Raw genomic sequence first — 14,644 nt, 5'->3', positions numbered from 1 at the left:
AAAACCTTAGAGCTTCTTTGCTTTATTACATTGCTGAGGACAGTAAGAAAAATATGACAAAAATTGTCCTGGATAGCGAAGTTGTGTAAGAATATACTGTTGAAAGGCTGGTTTGCTAAGACCACGCAGATCCTAGCGATGCTAGCCCGTCCACTAGCAAAATCAATGAAAATATCGCTTGTGGATGCTATTATGGATCCGACAGAAATAAGGAGCAACATATTTTTTAAAAATATTTTTTCTCAATCTCCAAGCGTCGCGACTAATATTTGAATAGTGCGCTGTGTTCATAAACATCGTAAGAATGCAGCGCCACACATGTCATTATGACAGTTATGTCGGGAACGAGTCACACGTCGCGTGTCCCACACGCGCGTTCCGATTTGGTGGGCGCGCGACAATATATTCACGTTCAAACAATTTTCGCATTTTTTTATGCGCCATACTGTAGTTTGTTAAAAACTTCAATTTGAATGGTATTGAATTTTAAATTGAAATTACAGTCAACTTTCGTTCGTCGCACGTAGTAAAAGATTTTCACTAATCGAGCTGAGTTTTCAGCTGTCAAAATATCGAATACAATAGAAATTTAGGACTACCAACATTGATAAATCGAGATTTAGTCAAAAAGTTACATTTTTTCTCGGTTTTAAGTGGATTGTTTTTAAAGAGCATCTTCTCAGCTCCCTATAAGGCTAAATTTTTATTCAGCTGTCATTACCATTATGCATGCTTATTTGTGACCCTGAATTGTCAGTTGGGTAGGCTATATTCTGGATCTCACAATTGCCGAGTAGATCTAGTACATCATTTTTGGCTTCAATCCCTTATTGCCTGCCAAATGCTCTTTTCCTTATCCATAGAGTCTACATTCCATTAGTTACAATCTTTCTTACCTAGTTATATTATGGCTACATCATCTGCGAAGCTAACTTTCTCACATTCAAGGATTCCTTGGGTCGTTAGAAAGTTTGTCATTACATTTGTCATGTGTATTGAGGCATGAGATTAATTATCAAATGTCGGTGAATGCAACAACTGAAATTTCTTTCGCAAAAAAGACATTTTGGTCGATTTTGAGTTCAGTATACTGGAAAGTTCTACTGTTTCCAAGCATTTCAACGGTATTTTGAGGTGATTGATTCCATCCAACAGAGAAAGTAACATAATTCGTAGAAGAATGGCTTCATATTTTTGGATTCCATACAATTTCTATGGAATGAGAAAATGCTGAAAAATTTCAAAGTCGATTATCTTAAAACTATGTTTTCTGTCTTACTTTGCTTCTAGGCTTAAACCTTATTTTTATTACACACTTTGCTCCCAATCTCCTCATAACAATTACAAGCACTGCTGTTACTGATAGTTTGCCTTGCTGAGGAGCAAACTGTTATTTGCTTAGTGTAACGTTGGCCAGATATGATGATTTTATATCTCTGACAATTTTTTTTTTCATAATTTTCAACAAAATTGGCGTGAATCGCAAGTCAGTCCCATCTGCATTTTCGTCAAAATTGAGTTGAGTTCAGTTTTCAACATATCTTCCAATGCTCTTTCAGCTGCCCTTCTTAATTACCTCTGCAAGATATCCACATATCATGTGATTCAAAGTAAACAATTCAGAATTTACTTTTCTTTCATATTCTCTGTGATTAACCATCACCTTGTGAAATGGTCTAACTTCCAATGTTGGGTAGTTCGAAATTTTGATTTTCGAGTTATCTAGTTGTTTTTTCGAAATTGCACAGCAGATTCCATCCAATTCTGAATCTCTTAGCGACATGAGTTTTTACGAAATGAAACCAATATTGCGATTTGGCTGCAGTTAATGATAATTAACACCAAGAATGATTTTCTTGCAGAGCTTGCAATATGACAAAGCAAATATTTCAACACATTGCTAATTGCCCAAATGAACAATGTGTGATCGGAACGGGAGCGTGATATTTTTAACAGTCATCGTGATGGGAGCTGTTTTATTCTATGACATAGCGTGGATTGAAATCCATCACTAATGGTTTCATGTATTTTTTGTAGGAATTCTTATTTACAACAGACACTACAATTAAACATTGAGTAAGTTACTTATATAAACTAATAGAGATTCATATTCTGATAAGTGTGCTATTCACTGAATACCGCGCTTTCATACTTATTATTCTAAGGATTTCTTTTTATGTGGCAACTGGACCGAACTTTTGGTAACTTGACTATCCTTGTCACTATTCCGTTTGTACACGTGGTTGCTGGCCGGAATTTGAACGTAGTCATAATCCGCTCCTGGTTGACTACTTTGTACCGGTGCAACCGGGGTGTAAGTCACGGGCCGAGGTGTAGCCTGATTGGCGTAAATAGTTGTCCTACGGAGCGTTGGTCCTATGCTCGGTGGAGTTACGTTGATATCTCTGTAGATGGGATAAGGTTGGGCCGTTGTCACAACAACCGGGATAAGTCCAGCCTGTGCCAAAGTGTTGGATTGGATTTGAGCTGGGTTTGGAGTGGATGAGACGTACGCAATGTTCGATGCCGGTTGATACGCGACGTATGACCTGTGGGCTGGAGCTAAGGTAGATCTTATCAGAGAATTCGCGTGAGGACCGGTGTTATAGCTATGGATTTTGACATCGTTCACTCGAAGTTGAGCTGGATAGTAAGGAGCCGGGATTTGGGTTGGAGTTGCTTGAGCATAGTAGATAGCTTGTTGTGGACGAGCTTGCCGAAGAGGTACAGGTTGTTGAACGTATTGTTGAGACTGATGAAGTCTTTTGTAGTAGTTGTAAATGGGTTGAGCGGATTCCAGCGGAGAAACTACCGGAGCTGCCGTTATGGGACTTTGGATCACTGTGGGAGATGCCGTCACGTGGTTGAAATTTTGACCGTTGTCGTTCTCGTAGGTCACATCGGCCCGGTAACCATTGTTGTCGGCAATGTATTTGACGATCTGCATTCTTCCATCCGGTAGCTGAACCTTATAGCTACCCTTGACTGCCCCATCGACCTGCTGTTGCTGGGTGTGCGAGAAATCGTCTCCCGAGGCGGAGTCCTTCACCGTATAGGAAAAAGCGTAATGCTTCTTGAGATTGGTGGCTTCCTACAAGTATACAAGTGAATTAATTGAACAAACGGACAGCTTAAAGCGATGCCATTGGGACAAGTAACAGAATTTAGTCGAAAAAACCTTTAACGCTTTAGAAGTTTATTTTTTCCGGGTTAAAGACTCATATTGGATTTATTTGCTCTTCAATTAGATAACAAAAGTTAGTTGGAAATTTCGTCGCATAAGTAGCCCCACAAGTGGGACAAGTGAAAAGTTTAATATTTTGAACAATAAATTCAAAAACTAACAGTTATATTCACGATTTATATTACCTTTAATGGCGTCCCAATGAACAATACACAGTACCAAAAAATAATGTGATTTACGTCTTTTGGGATGCACATAAAAGAAGCGAGTCGAATGACGTAAATTTGTGTCGAATTTCAAATACGTTAGTGTCTGATTCGGGAAATGTCGATCACAGTTCCATCGTTTTCGTGTGCTTCAACATGTAAAATTACATTTTTTGTTCAATACATCTTCATAGACACGTTTTTGTATCGTTCCATCACTTACATCATGTGTCATTCAGTCATAACCAGAATTACGTCCAGAGTAATTTTCATTATTTTTAAGAGTGTAACATAAAAACATGTGCTTGCTGTGCGATGAAAATAATTAGAGTGTTACGTCTGTTTGTCTGTGATATTAATATAGTAATATTTGGCTTTTTTTTAGAAGTTCCGTGATTGGCCATGATAATAGCTTTTAACGCTTTGAGTATAGTGTTTCTCGAATTATCAGCACGTTCTGGTGGTTTAGGATAATTGCGAATCTTGTATACTTATAGTATACACAAATTCAATGTCTAATGAGAAACTTTTCATTTGCCCCACGTGATTAAAAAATTGACGGTTTTTCAATTTAGTGATTTTTAGGTCTATGTCGTATAAATTCTAAAACTTTTTTTATTGCAGTTTAAAACTGTCAGAGGGTACAACTTAGAAGTGAAAATTATTTTCAGCAACTTTTTTCCGCTGAAAATATTAAAATAAGATTGCACCCTGCCAACTTGTTGTCTCAAAAACACCAAAAAATACCTCTCTGAAATTTTGACATCCGTTTCATCAAGTATTGTTCTATGTTGCCTGAAAATTTGAGCTTGCGATTTTTTGCGCTTTTGGAGATATTAACGCTCAACGCTCCGTCATCGTAATCATCATCGTCATCAAAACTTTAAAAGCAGTTTTTCTGTCCAAATCTAGAAATTATTCGACGAAAATTTGTTCACTGTGTTTCGGTTGGAGAATAGAATACAGTGAACACATTTTCATGTAAATTTTCTTGATTTTGAACGAAAAAACTGCTTTTGAAAATTCCGAAATCAATGACGGATCCTACCACCTTAAGGTTCATTTTTTTTTTTTTTTTTTAAATCTTTATTTGAGTGTATTTTAACGCACGAGGGCTAGTTCTACACTACCTTAAGGTTCAGAAATTGCTCTATTTTTCAAGTTTTTTCATTATTTCTTAATTTTTATACGCCGTATTATTAAAAATTTTCCACCAAAGCTTGTGTTTGTTATATATTTATCAGCAAAAAATATTATATGACATGATTCTTAGAAAAAATGTTAAATTTAGTGAAAAAAATCATTTTTTTCATTAATTTTTTCTAATTTTGCCAATAACTTGAAAACAGTAGGCTGTGAAATGTTAACGTCTTCGAGAGAGTTGTTTATTTTATCAAAATGAACAACTTTGCCGAACATGACAAATCTCTAGAACGTCACAGTAAAAAGTTAGATTGTAGCGCCACCTATGCGGACGGTTTACGAACTATCCGTTTATGTCAATAGATGGTCCTTGTTGTTACAAAAAACTTTACCGAAGACACCAAATACCGGAAACGCTTCGTTACCGAGTTATTAATTTTGTCCCGCCCGATTGCATCCCTGGCCCATAGTGCACAGTTTTTTTTCCGAAGAAACTGGAACCTATTATGGCTACAGAATTATCAGAGATTATCTCAGTAAAAAAACGTCCTCAAAATTTTCTCACCATAACAGGAAATAGAACAATCCTTCCAAAGGCGTCGAAAGATTTAATATTAACATTTGAAAACAACAATTTTTTGAAGAATCTGATAGCTCTGAAATTATTGGACAGAAAACTTTTGATTATTCGGGAAAAACTTGCGTAATCCAAAGTTCTCAAACTGCTCGGAATAAAGTTTTTGTGAGAAATTACTGTTTAAAAAAATATAGAGAGAAAACTTATTTTTCAGGGATTACCTTAACTTAACTTGAAAAAAAAAATATCGCTCGCGAACCATAAGAGATACGTTTGGGTTCTTCGGCAAAGCTTCTTCAAATAAATAGTCTGAAACATTGTGCAGGTCAAAATGCATCAGCAAAAAAGTTCATATTCTGATCTTTTGAACCAATGAAATAAATGTATGAATAATATTTAGGCACATCCATATTTGAAAACAACGATTCTTTTGAATCAATGATCTCTGGTAGCTCTGTAACCATTAGAGATAAAATCTTTGATTACCGTCGATGGGGGTGACAATGGGTCTAGGGGGTGAGATTGGGTCAAAACGGAAAAATATGTTTTGTGAAATATTTCAGCTAATAACGCTGATATTACTAAAATTAATAAATAATATGTTAGGGAACATATTATTACACATAATTCATAACAATATACATTTTTAGAAATAGTAGTTTTTTTGTAATACATCAATAAACTTGCATGTTGAAACTAGATAAAATTTACAACATTAAATTTCTCCTGTACAAAGTAGCACGCATGTACTCTAGTCTCTATCGTTGAATTAGTAGAATGTTGAAAGTCTTTTCATTACACATCACATGTATTTTCCGGAATCTGTTTGATTTTCCCACACAAAAATTATTTTGTTCGGTACGATGTCTAAAACATTGAAAATTGGGGTGAGATTGGGTCAAGCAAGAACGATAGTAAATTAAATTCCAAGTCCACTTTTTTGACATTTTACGGTGTCGGATGTTCTCTTTTTTCATTAAGATGCGTTTATTCTTTCTAAATACAGCATCTTTGAAACATCAAACAAGTCTACTTGAGTATTCCGTGCATTGAATAACAATACAACGCATTTTGACAACTTCTCAAACCAGCAACTGTGTTTCGTGCGCAGCAACATCGTAAATTTTTATCAAAAGGGTGTTTTTTCTAAATTTGATTATTTATCAGTGTTTTCATATTATAGAAACATCTCACGGAAGTACAAATGAGTTGGATCGCTGAAATACTGGGATTATGACGTCAACTTCTGCCTGAAATTTATTGATCGTGGAATGTCGCACCGAAATTTAACTATTTGCGAAGGTTTAAAATAATCACTGTTTCAGTACACCTTTGGGGAAACTGAATGGGCTTTATAGCAATGGGGTATGAGACTTTGAAGACAATTTGATGAAAAAACCAAGAAAATTTATGTAAACTTGACGATAAATGTTGGGTTTACATATTTTTTCTCATACCTCTTCAATTTTCAGTATAATCTTTCTTTTAAGCGGGTTTATCATACTTGTGAAACATCTTAGATATCTTTTTGTCTTGTTTGCATCGTTTTTTGTCAATATTTTTCAGTTGTGAATGGTTTTGAAATCATATTCTCAAAAACAAGTTATTTCAATTACAGTGACCCAATGTCACCCCCTCTATGGGGTGAGATTGGGTCATTTTTCATTCACTTGTGGTGCCGCTGTGAATAAATATTTGTCGTTAATTTTTTGAACAGTTGTTAATGTACCATCAAAGTACATACACACCAAATTTGAAGTTTATTGGAGATAAATTGCGATAGTTATTCAAAAAATAAATCGCACATATCCCTTTTTGACCCATTGTCACCCCCAACGACGGTATACGGAAAAAAAACTTTCATAATTTAAAGCTATAAAAGTGCTCGGAACAAAGTTTTTGCGAGAAATTACCATATAAAAAGTTATTGATCGAGAATTTTTTTTTCAAGGAATACTCTACTTTATCTTAATTGAGAAATATCACTCGCAAACCATAAGAGAAACTAATTTGAGTTCTTCGGAAAAGTTACTGCAAGTTGGTTGTTCTAAAACATTGTAGAACATCGTGCAGGTCATAATTCATCAGCTAAAAGTTTTTATTCTGATCTTTCGAAACATTGAAAAAAAAAAACTGAATAATATGTAGAAACTTTCCCGAAGACAGTTCATATCTAACACTGATAGTTTAGGCGCAAACATATTTGTTCTCCTAGATGTGGCTTTTGGATCAATGTGTTTCAATGGACTTCAAATAACAAACTTGTGGTAAAAAATACTATAATTTTACTTTTCTTGTACTACTGACATCTTACATGCATTAAAACCATAAAAAAATAATTTGAACATCATATGTCAGTCACATTCAATAATATGCGTGGACTGTGGATTTTTCAAACTAAATTTTTGGACATATTACTATGAAAGAACGCTATTCTTAACACAATGCTACTCAAAAGTTCATGCAAAAATTTATCAACGTTCTAGAATATATAAGATTACATCTATCAAATGAGGGGGTTAAAGGCAAGGGGGTTCCAGACGTTTTTTTTTTCAAAATAACATAATCGCAAAATGGCAAAAGTGGGATGACTTGTAGATAATTTTCTAAATTTTTGAATCAAAACAGTAAAAAAATATTTTCAAAATTTAAAGTCGATTTAAAAATTGATCCTTTTTCCATGAAATTTTGTCTTATGATAGGTAATTATGTTTACTACCAACCGTCTATACATCGCAAAATGGACACCAGGGTTGGGAAAAAAAATCAGAAATTCCACTACAGTAGCCAAACAAAGCCAATCACAGTCAGCGAAGCCAGTGAAACTCACGCCCATCGCTGCTGTAGGCAAAAAGCCTTGAAAATTGCAAAACCCTCGTTGCTAAGGGCAACCAAAAATTACTGTAGAAAAATGTTCTATTTCCCGCATTTAGACCCTTCAATGACACTAATGATTTAGAAAATTCATTCACCCAACATAGGCTACTTGATGAGATTCACGTTTTTGATCACTGTACTGGGAAGAGCAACGTGATTTTCGAGAAATTCAAGCCTACTACTATTACCACTCCCAGCACTGATGGACACTTTCAAGAAAAAACGTTTTTCTAACAAAAACTTTTTCTTGCCGTAAAATATTTTTTTAGCGTGTCATTTTCAAACTAAACTAAACAAGTGAAAGTTACAATTATCTCAGAATTAAATAAAACTCAATAAGCGAGTCAATTTAGTATAATCATTTTACTTTAAATTGTCGAAAGTTTCACAAAAAATTGTCTCATTTGTGACTTACACTGAAAATATTGATATTCAAAATTTAAAGTAGAAATCCACTTAACCTTTTTTTTTAAAAAGTGGCCATTTTTAGTTTAATATTTTTTTTATCAAAATATGTAATTGTGTGAGCTACCAACCGTCCAAAGATCGCGAGATGGGCACTCTAACAGTTTGTCCAACAAAAACTTTTTCTTGTCTTAAGGTGAAGATGAATCGAAGCCAAACTGCAAATTTTCATGAACACAAATCTGGAGAACCGAACACCCGTTTGAGCTGAAAACTTAAACATTGGTCATCACCAGCTAGTGACCAATCGGTTAAATTTTCAGTTTGAACGGATGTTTGTTTCTCCAGATTTGTGCTCTTGAAAATTTGCAGTTTGGCTTCGATTCATCTTCACCTTAAAATAACTTTTTTGCGTGTCAGTTTCAAACAAAACTGCACAAGTGAAAGTCACAATCATCTCAGAACTCAATGGATCATTGAAGGTCAATTTTCGGCACTCACCGCATCGAAACAGTGGCGCCACCGTATATAGGATTTCACATTGTGACAGCATTGCTGTTTTGTCAAACACACATGTCTACGGTGTCGCTATCTGTGATTTTTCATAGCGGCCGTTTTGGTTATTTCAATGATCCATTAAGCTCAATAAGCGAGTCAATGTTGTATAATCAGTTTACTTTAAATTATCGGTAATCCCATATGAAAAGAGCTCATGACACTATATTCGGAGATGGCAGCACTCACTTAGCACACAAAAATGGAAATGAGACCTTATCAAAATTATTATTCCTTTACCTATCTTGAGACAAAACATTGTCCAAATATAAAATGGCCATTTTTTAAAACAACTTTATTTTTTATATCATTTTTTTCAGTGTGTGCCATATAAGATACTAATTATTATTAAATGGAATTCTCGATAAATTAAAGTAAATTTATTAGACATAATTAACTCGCTTATTGAGCTTCACTGAATTCTGAGATGATTGTGACCATCATTTGTTTAATTTTGTTTGAAAATGACATGGTAAAAAAATCATGTAAGACAAGAAGCTTTTTCTTAGGAAAACTTGTTTTCCTTGAAAGTGCTCATCTCGCTATGTATGGACGGTTGGTAGTAAACATAATTTCCTAACTTGAGGCAAACTTCCATTAAAACAAAAAAGATTTTTTTTTAAATCGACTTTAAATTTTGAAAATATTTTTTTTTTTCAGTGTAGGCCTCAAATCAAATTTTTTTCAGTATTTTATTCAAAACTTTTGTTAATTTTCTACAAGTCATCCCTGTAACACTTTTTAAAGTTTTAATGTTTGGCAATAGTATCGCATTTGAGCGGTTAAAAATTTGAAAAAGTTTGAAAATCTCCCATATTTTTCTTATACAGTTAACTCTCCCTTACTCGATATTCTGTATCTCGATATTTCCCCTTACTCGATGGAATGCGCGGTCCCTTCAATCTAGCATACTTTGATCCCTCTATAAGTCGATACATCTCTAACTCGATGTTCCCTAACTCGATGCGATCTGTTTCAGTTTCCTATGCAAGTTTACCTCCCTAACTCGATATTTCCATGAAAATTTTCAAATATTCTCCAAATGTTGATAAATTTCATAAATTTGATAATTATGATTACAGTGATAGTAAAATGAAGGTTAACAAGTCATTTCAAGGTGATAAAAAATTGAATTTTTGAAGACTATGCAAAAAGGGTTACGTTGCTAAATGTACTAAAAATTTACTATTTTTCACATTTAATTTACTATTTTGAATGTACTTTGTCGAAACAATCAAAACTTCAAAAATTGAAAAAAATGTGGTCTGTATCTGGAGGTAGATGGTCCCTTCAATATCGAGTTAGGGAGAGATGACTGTAATACCCTATAAGTTTTCAGCTTCATGGTGTTGATTTGAAGATGAATTTAGTACTGTAATGTAATTACAAACTTATCAACATATAGACAAAAACTCATCCGTCAAGTTCGGAAGTTTCTGAAGAAACAAATCCTTTCTGAGCTAATATTGTTTGTGATTTTTGTAGGATTTGTTTGGGTTATTATTAAACATGGAGTTAAATAAGAGCAAACAAATTCTTGAGGTTCTCTTCTCCCATACATCGGATTGAATTTGTTGCAGTACTAATGTGTTTGGAACAATTTTAAAATTTCTCTATAATAATGTTCTTATACATCGTCTTTATGTCACATTTAAATCACCACCTAAAGTAGGGATCCTTTATATGAGAGATTAGCGGAAGTGAAATGGAATGATTTGGAAACAGACCAGCAAATGCTGAGTTTGCTCAGCGTCGAGAATAATGTTGTAACACGGACATGACTTCGTCATTGCTAAAAAGTGTATTTTGTTTCGTTATAGATCTTCAGCTACATTTCCAGACGGGGTCTAATGGCTACCGCTTATGCTTCAAAAGCAGAAGGTCATGGGTTCAATCCCAGGCCCGTCTATTTTATCGTAGTTTGTAGTTGTATCTCTCACTTGCTTCTATCTTCCATTCTTAATCTATCACACTCAAACTATTAGTTCATAGCAAACGCTAGAGCCAGAGACGGGCAAGAAACCGTTTCCCTAACGCTTCTATTCCTCCATTATTATAGCACGCCTTTCTTACGCCTGAAACATAAGCAGTCTGCTAACCACAAAAGCAATCCTCTCTGCCATGCCTTTCTCCCATCCCATACACTCCCGCATGAACTGGCGTAGATGTAGTCGGACTCAACGGTCTACAGTGGACCAGTATAAGTGCAACATCATTTCCTCCCCCTTCCCCTCATTGGTCTGCATTCTGACGTGGCAGGCGCCATTATTGCCTAAAAATAGAAGATCACCAGCACTTATACACTGAGGGTGTCTGTTAGTCCCAAGCAGACATCTGGTTGGTTCCTTGTGTAAGTGCAGCTGATCTGGCGATACTGAAGTAGTATCCACGGGCGGCGAATCAAGCTCAAGCTCAAACTCAAATTTGAAATCTTCGAGCTGCATTTCCAAACTAATGAACAACAGCAGAAAAAATACAACAACTAAATATCGCATTACAAAAAAAATTGAAGGAAATATATTTCATATTTCTTCTCTATGCAAAACAACTTTTATCGAAAAAGCCCATTTGTCGACCATTTTGAATTTAACCGCCATCTTGAATTTCGTCAGAAAACCGTTTTTTCACCATTAGCACTAGTTAGTGGTTAGTGAGTGGTACACTCGTTTAGAATTCCGATATCACCATCAGAAAGCTGAGAAAAAACTGAGTAAGATAGGCTACTTTGTGAGCAATGGTATTTACCCTATGACATGAACGATTTTCTAAATTATTTTCTACGATTTTGACGTATATGGCGAGTGCAATCAATGAAAACATCATTTTTTGTACAACAATGAAACAAGTTTTCAAACGTTGGTGTTTTTTTTAGTCGAGTGAAGAATAAGAGTAATATTTTGAATTATACAATCTGGCGGTCATCTTGGAGTTTGACGCCATTTTGATTTTAAGTAGTAGTGTGGTAGTAGTATGAGTTTTTGACCTTGCTAGCACTTTTTGAATTTTAAGGCTACAGTAACGCTTACTCTTCTTGTTCTTCTTTTTCCTGGCGTTACGTCCTTACTGGAACAGAGTGTGCTTTATAGCTTAATTCGTTATAGAAACAGGCAATTACATAGGAATTTTTTATAATGCATAATTGTTACCAGAAAGAATCTTCGGGTTCAGGAATAACATTCATGCTTTTATTTATTTGGTCTAAAACCGTTGATTGAATTGAACAATCAATTGAACAGCTGAGGTAAGATAAGAATGAAAAATCTGATTGGTTTTTCAACGAAGGCTTATAATTCAACATGATGAGCATACGAAAGGTAAAAAAAATTCAACTGTTTAAAATCAAGATGGCCATCAGATTTTTCAACCTCAAAGTGATAGTTCTGAATATTGGCATACAGTCCACATTGGGACAAAACCTGCTTCTCAGCTGTTCATTTTCGCTAATTTTTCTCATGTATTGCTGTTTGAGTTTGACGTGCAAATGCAGTCTGAATGGGCTTCGAATGCGGCAACACAAAGTAACCAAAGAATACTTAGCAACCATGATCAATATCACCGCCAACCCAGCATAGAGTATCAAAATTGACTTCGCCTTCCTTGTTAAAAATCCTACCGCGTTTGGCGTTCCCGCATTTGATATTTGCATTTCAAACGCACACAGCAATATGTTAGGTAGCAGTTTTTATTCAGTAGGAATTTTTAAGCTCAAAAACTTGAATATTTTTCTATCTGCCCCTAAATGCTAAATTTAGCCCAGAAATTTTAAAGGTAGGGTGATAAAAAGCTGAAATTAAATTTGTATCGGTCTTTTTGAAGTCCTTAAACTTCGGTGTTTTTCCGCATTCTACGACGAAAATGTTTAACTAAATAACATTTATCTTGAAGTTGAAAAGCAAATAAATCCAAGATAAGTCTCGGAGGATTCCATCCCAAAAAAATGCACTCCGTAAGCGCGAGAGGTTTTGTCAACTCAAATTTTGCTCTAAGCCCATTCTGCCCATAACTGCATATTTGTAACATTCGACAAAAGTAGGCATTGAGTAAATGGAATACCAAGTGTGCATTTTATGGCAGTATGGGAGGAAACTAAAATTTCTAAAAATTACCAGGAACTCAAAAGTGCTTATTTGGGGCTGATATTTTGTACAACTCATGTCGCATACTAGGTGAATTGTCAGAAAATAATTCTGATAGAAATTTCATTGCTATTACATTACGAGGCTCATTTATAATCTCAATATGACTGTTATGCGGTTACAATTGCCAATGTGACAAAACAACTTGGTATTTTTTTCGAATTTTCTAGAACAATCTCACAGATTTCAGTAAGTTGATCGAAAGTATTTATCATTTGATGACTCTCCATGGTATTAACTCCAATTTGTCAAAAATGTCGAATGTAACTGTTATGCAGTTATGGGCAGCATTGTGCAATGCTGGTCAATCATACTTACATTATAATGATCAAAGTCTTCTTCGGCAAAGCTGTTGCCGACTTGACCATTCAGCACTCGAGCCGCATATTTAGCCAGAGCCTTGTACGCGGGTTTGACAATTTGATTGTCTGCTCCGGAAAAGCGTTCCGTTTTAGCGAGTCGTTCTTTTAGGGCGAATTTCTCATACGGATGGGGTAATGCATTCATCGCTGCACTGTTTGTCACCCGGGGGAATTGGATGGGAGCTTGACTGAAAATAGAATGATTTTGAATACTTTACATCTGTTTGTCGGTGGTAAAGGTAAAATTCGTACTTAAGTAAATTTTCCATAAACTTTTCGCTGTTGGTGATGATACTTTTGTCGAAAATGCTGACTCCTTCGTAGGCATTGCCGTAAGGATGTGGATTGATGTCGCGAGGCCGTAACAGCGATGATGGTTCCGGAGTTTCAATAGCACTCACACAGATATGTGTTAACGCCAATGATAGTAATGACAATTTCACTGCGAGATTCGCGCGCATCTTCAATCGCATTTTTAAATCCAACTAAACACAGCCTTAATTGATTGTTGAGTTTATGTTTTCATTAATCTATACTGAATTGCCCTTTTTTGCACCACCTGAAATTAAAGCGTATCGTTATAGTTCAAGTGTATTAATCGTACAACCTTTCCAATTTCGGATATTAAACAGCTCGCAAACCAGCAAGACCTCCAACGAGCACCGTGTAAACCCCATTTGCCAGAAGTATTATTATTAAACGGAATGTTATAGCCATTTTTTGATTATCGTTTATTGAATTGCCTGAATTTGTGGGGTGCTAGCTTGCAATCTGATTTTCAGCCCACACTTGACGTTCGTTTCCTTCTTGTCTTGGCGTGTTTTGCATGGGACCTGTAAAGTTGGGTCATACAATGTACGTCGCAATGCTCCTCGCCAACCCTTATGCTCTATATCCGTAAATGCAAATTAACATGAATCATTTCGCTCTCATTGCGCCGGCTGCGCCTTACGTTCACTGCGCGTTTATCTCCGCATAATGGTACTGGGTTTTCGATTACAAATTTTATAGTCGATTCCATTACAAACTTTGCAATACAGTATACGCTTCTTCATAAGCGACCATCGATATAGAGAAACATTTAAAAAAAAAAGTTTATTATATGAAAAAAGTGTAGGTATAGGTATGCATGGATTTTTACAAATGTTTCCTTTGATGTATCTCTCCAAGAATTCTTTTTAAATTCTGCCTTTTGGAAA

General features: G+C 35.3%; 1 protein-coding gene across 2 annotated transcripts in view; it reads right to left on the bottom strand.

Annotated features, from left to right (window-relative positions):
• Positions 1 to 1,980: 1,980 nt before the first annotated feature.
• LOC5570993 overlaps positions 1,981 to 14,644 on the bottom strand; it is a 52,041-nt gene continuing 39,377 nt past the window's right edge. For both annotated transcript variants that reach the window (XM_021852544.1, XM_001653371.2), the window contains exons 2-4: positions 13,698 to 14,004; positions 13,402 to 13,633; positions 1,981 to 3,091 (exon numbers count right to left, since the gene is read on the bottom strand). In XM_021852544.1, coding sequence (XP_021708236.1) covers positions 2,156 to 3,091; positions 13,402 to 13,633; positions 13,698 to 13,918 — 1,389 coding nt within the window. In that variant the 5' untranslated portion in view covers positions 13,919 to 14,004 and the 3' untranslated portion in view covers positions 1,981 to 2,155. The remainder of the gene's footprint in view (positions 3,092 to 13,401; positions 13,634 to 13,697; positions 14,005 to 14,644) is intronic.

The sequence above is a fragment of the Aedes aegypti genome, chromosome 3, assembly GCF_002204515.2.
Source record: "Aedes aegypti strain LVP_AGWG chromosome 3, AaegL5.0 Primary Assembly, whole genome shotgun sequence".
Classification (NCBI taxonomy): domain Eukaryota; kingdom Metazoa; phylum Arthropoda; class Insecta; order Diptera; family Culicidae; genus Aedes; species Aedes aegypti.
This window is presented reverse-complemented; position numbering and strand designations above follow the sequence as displayed.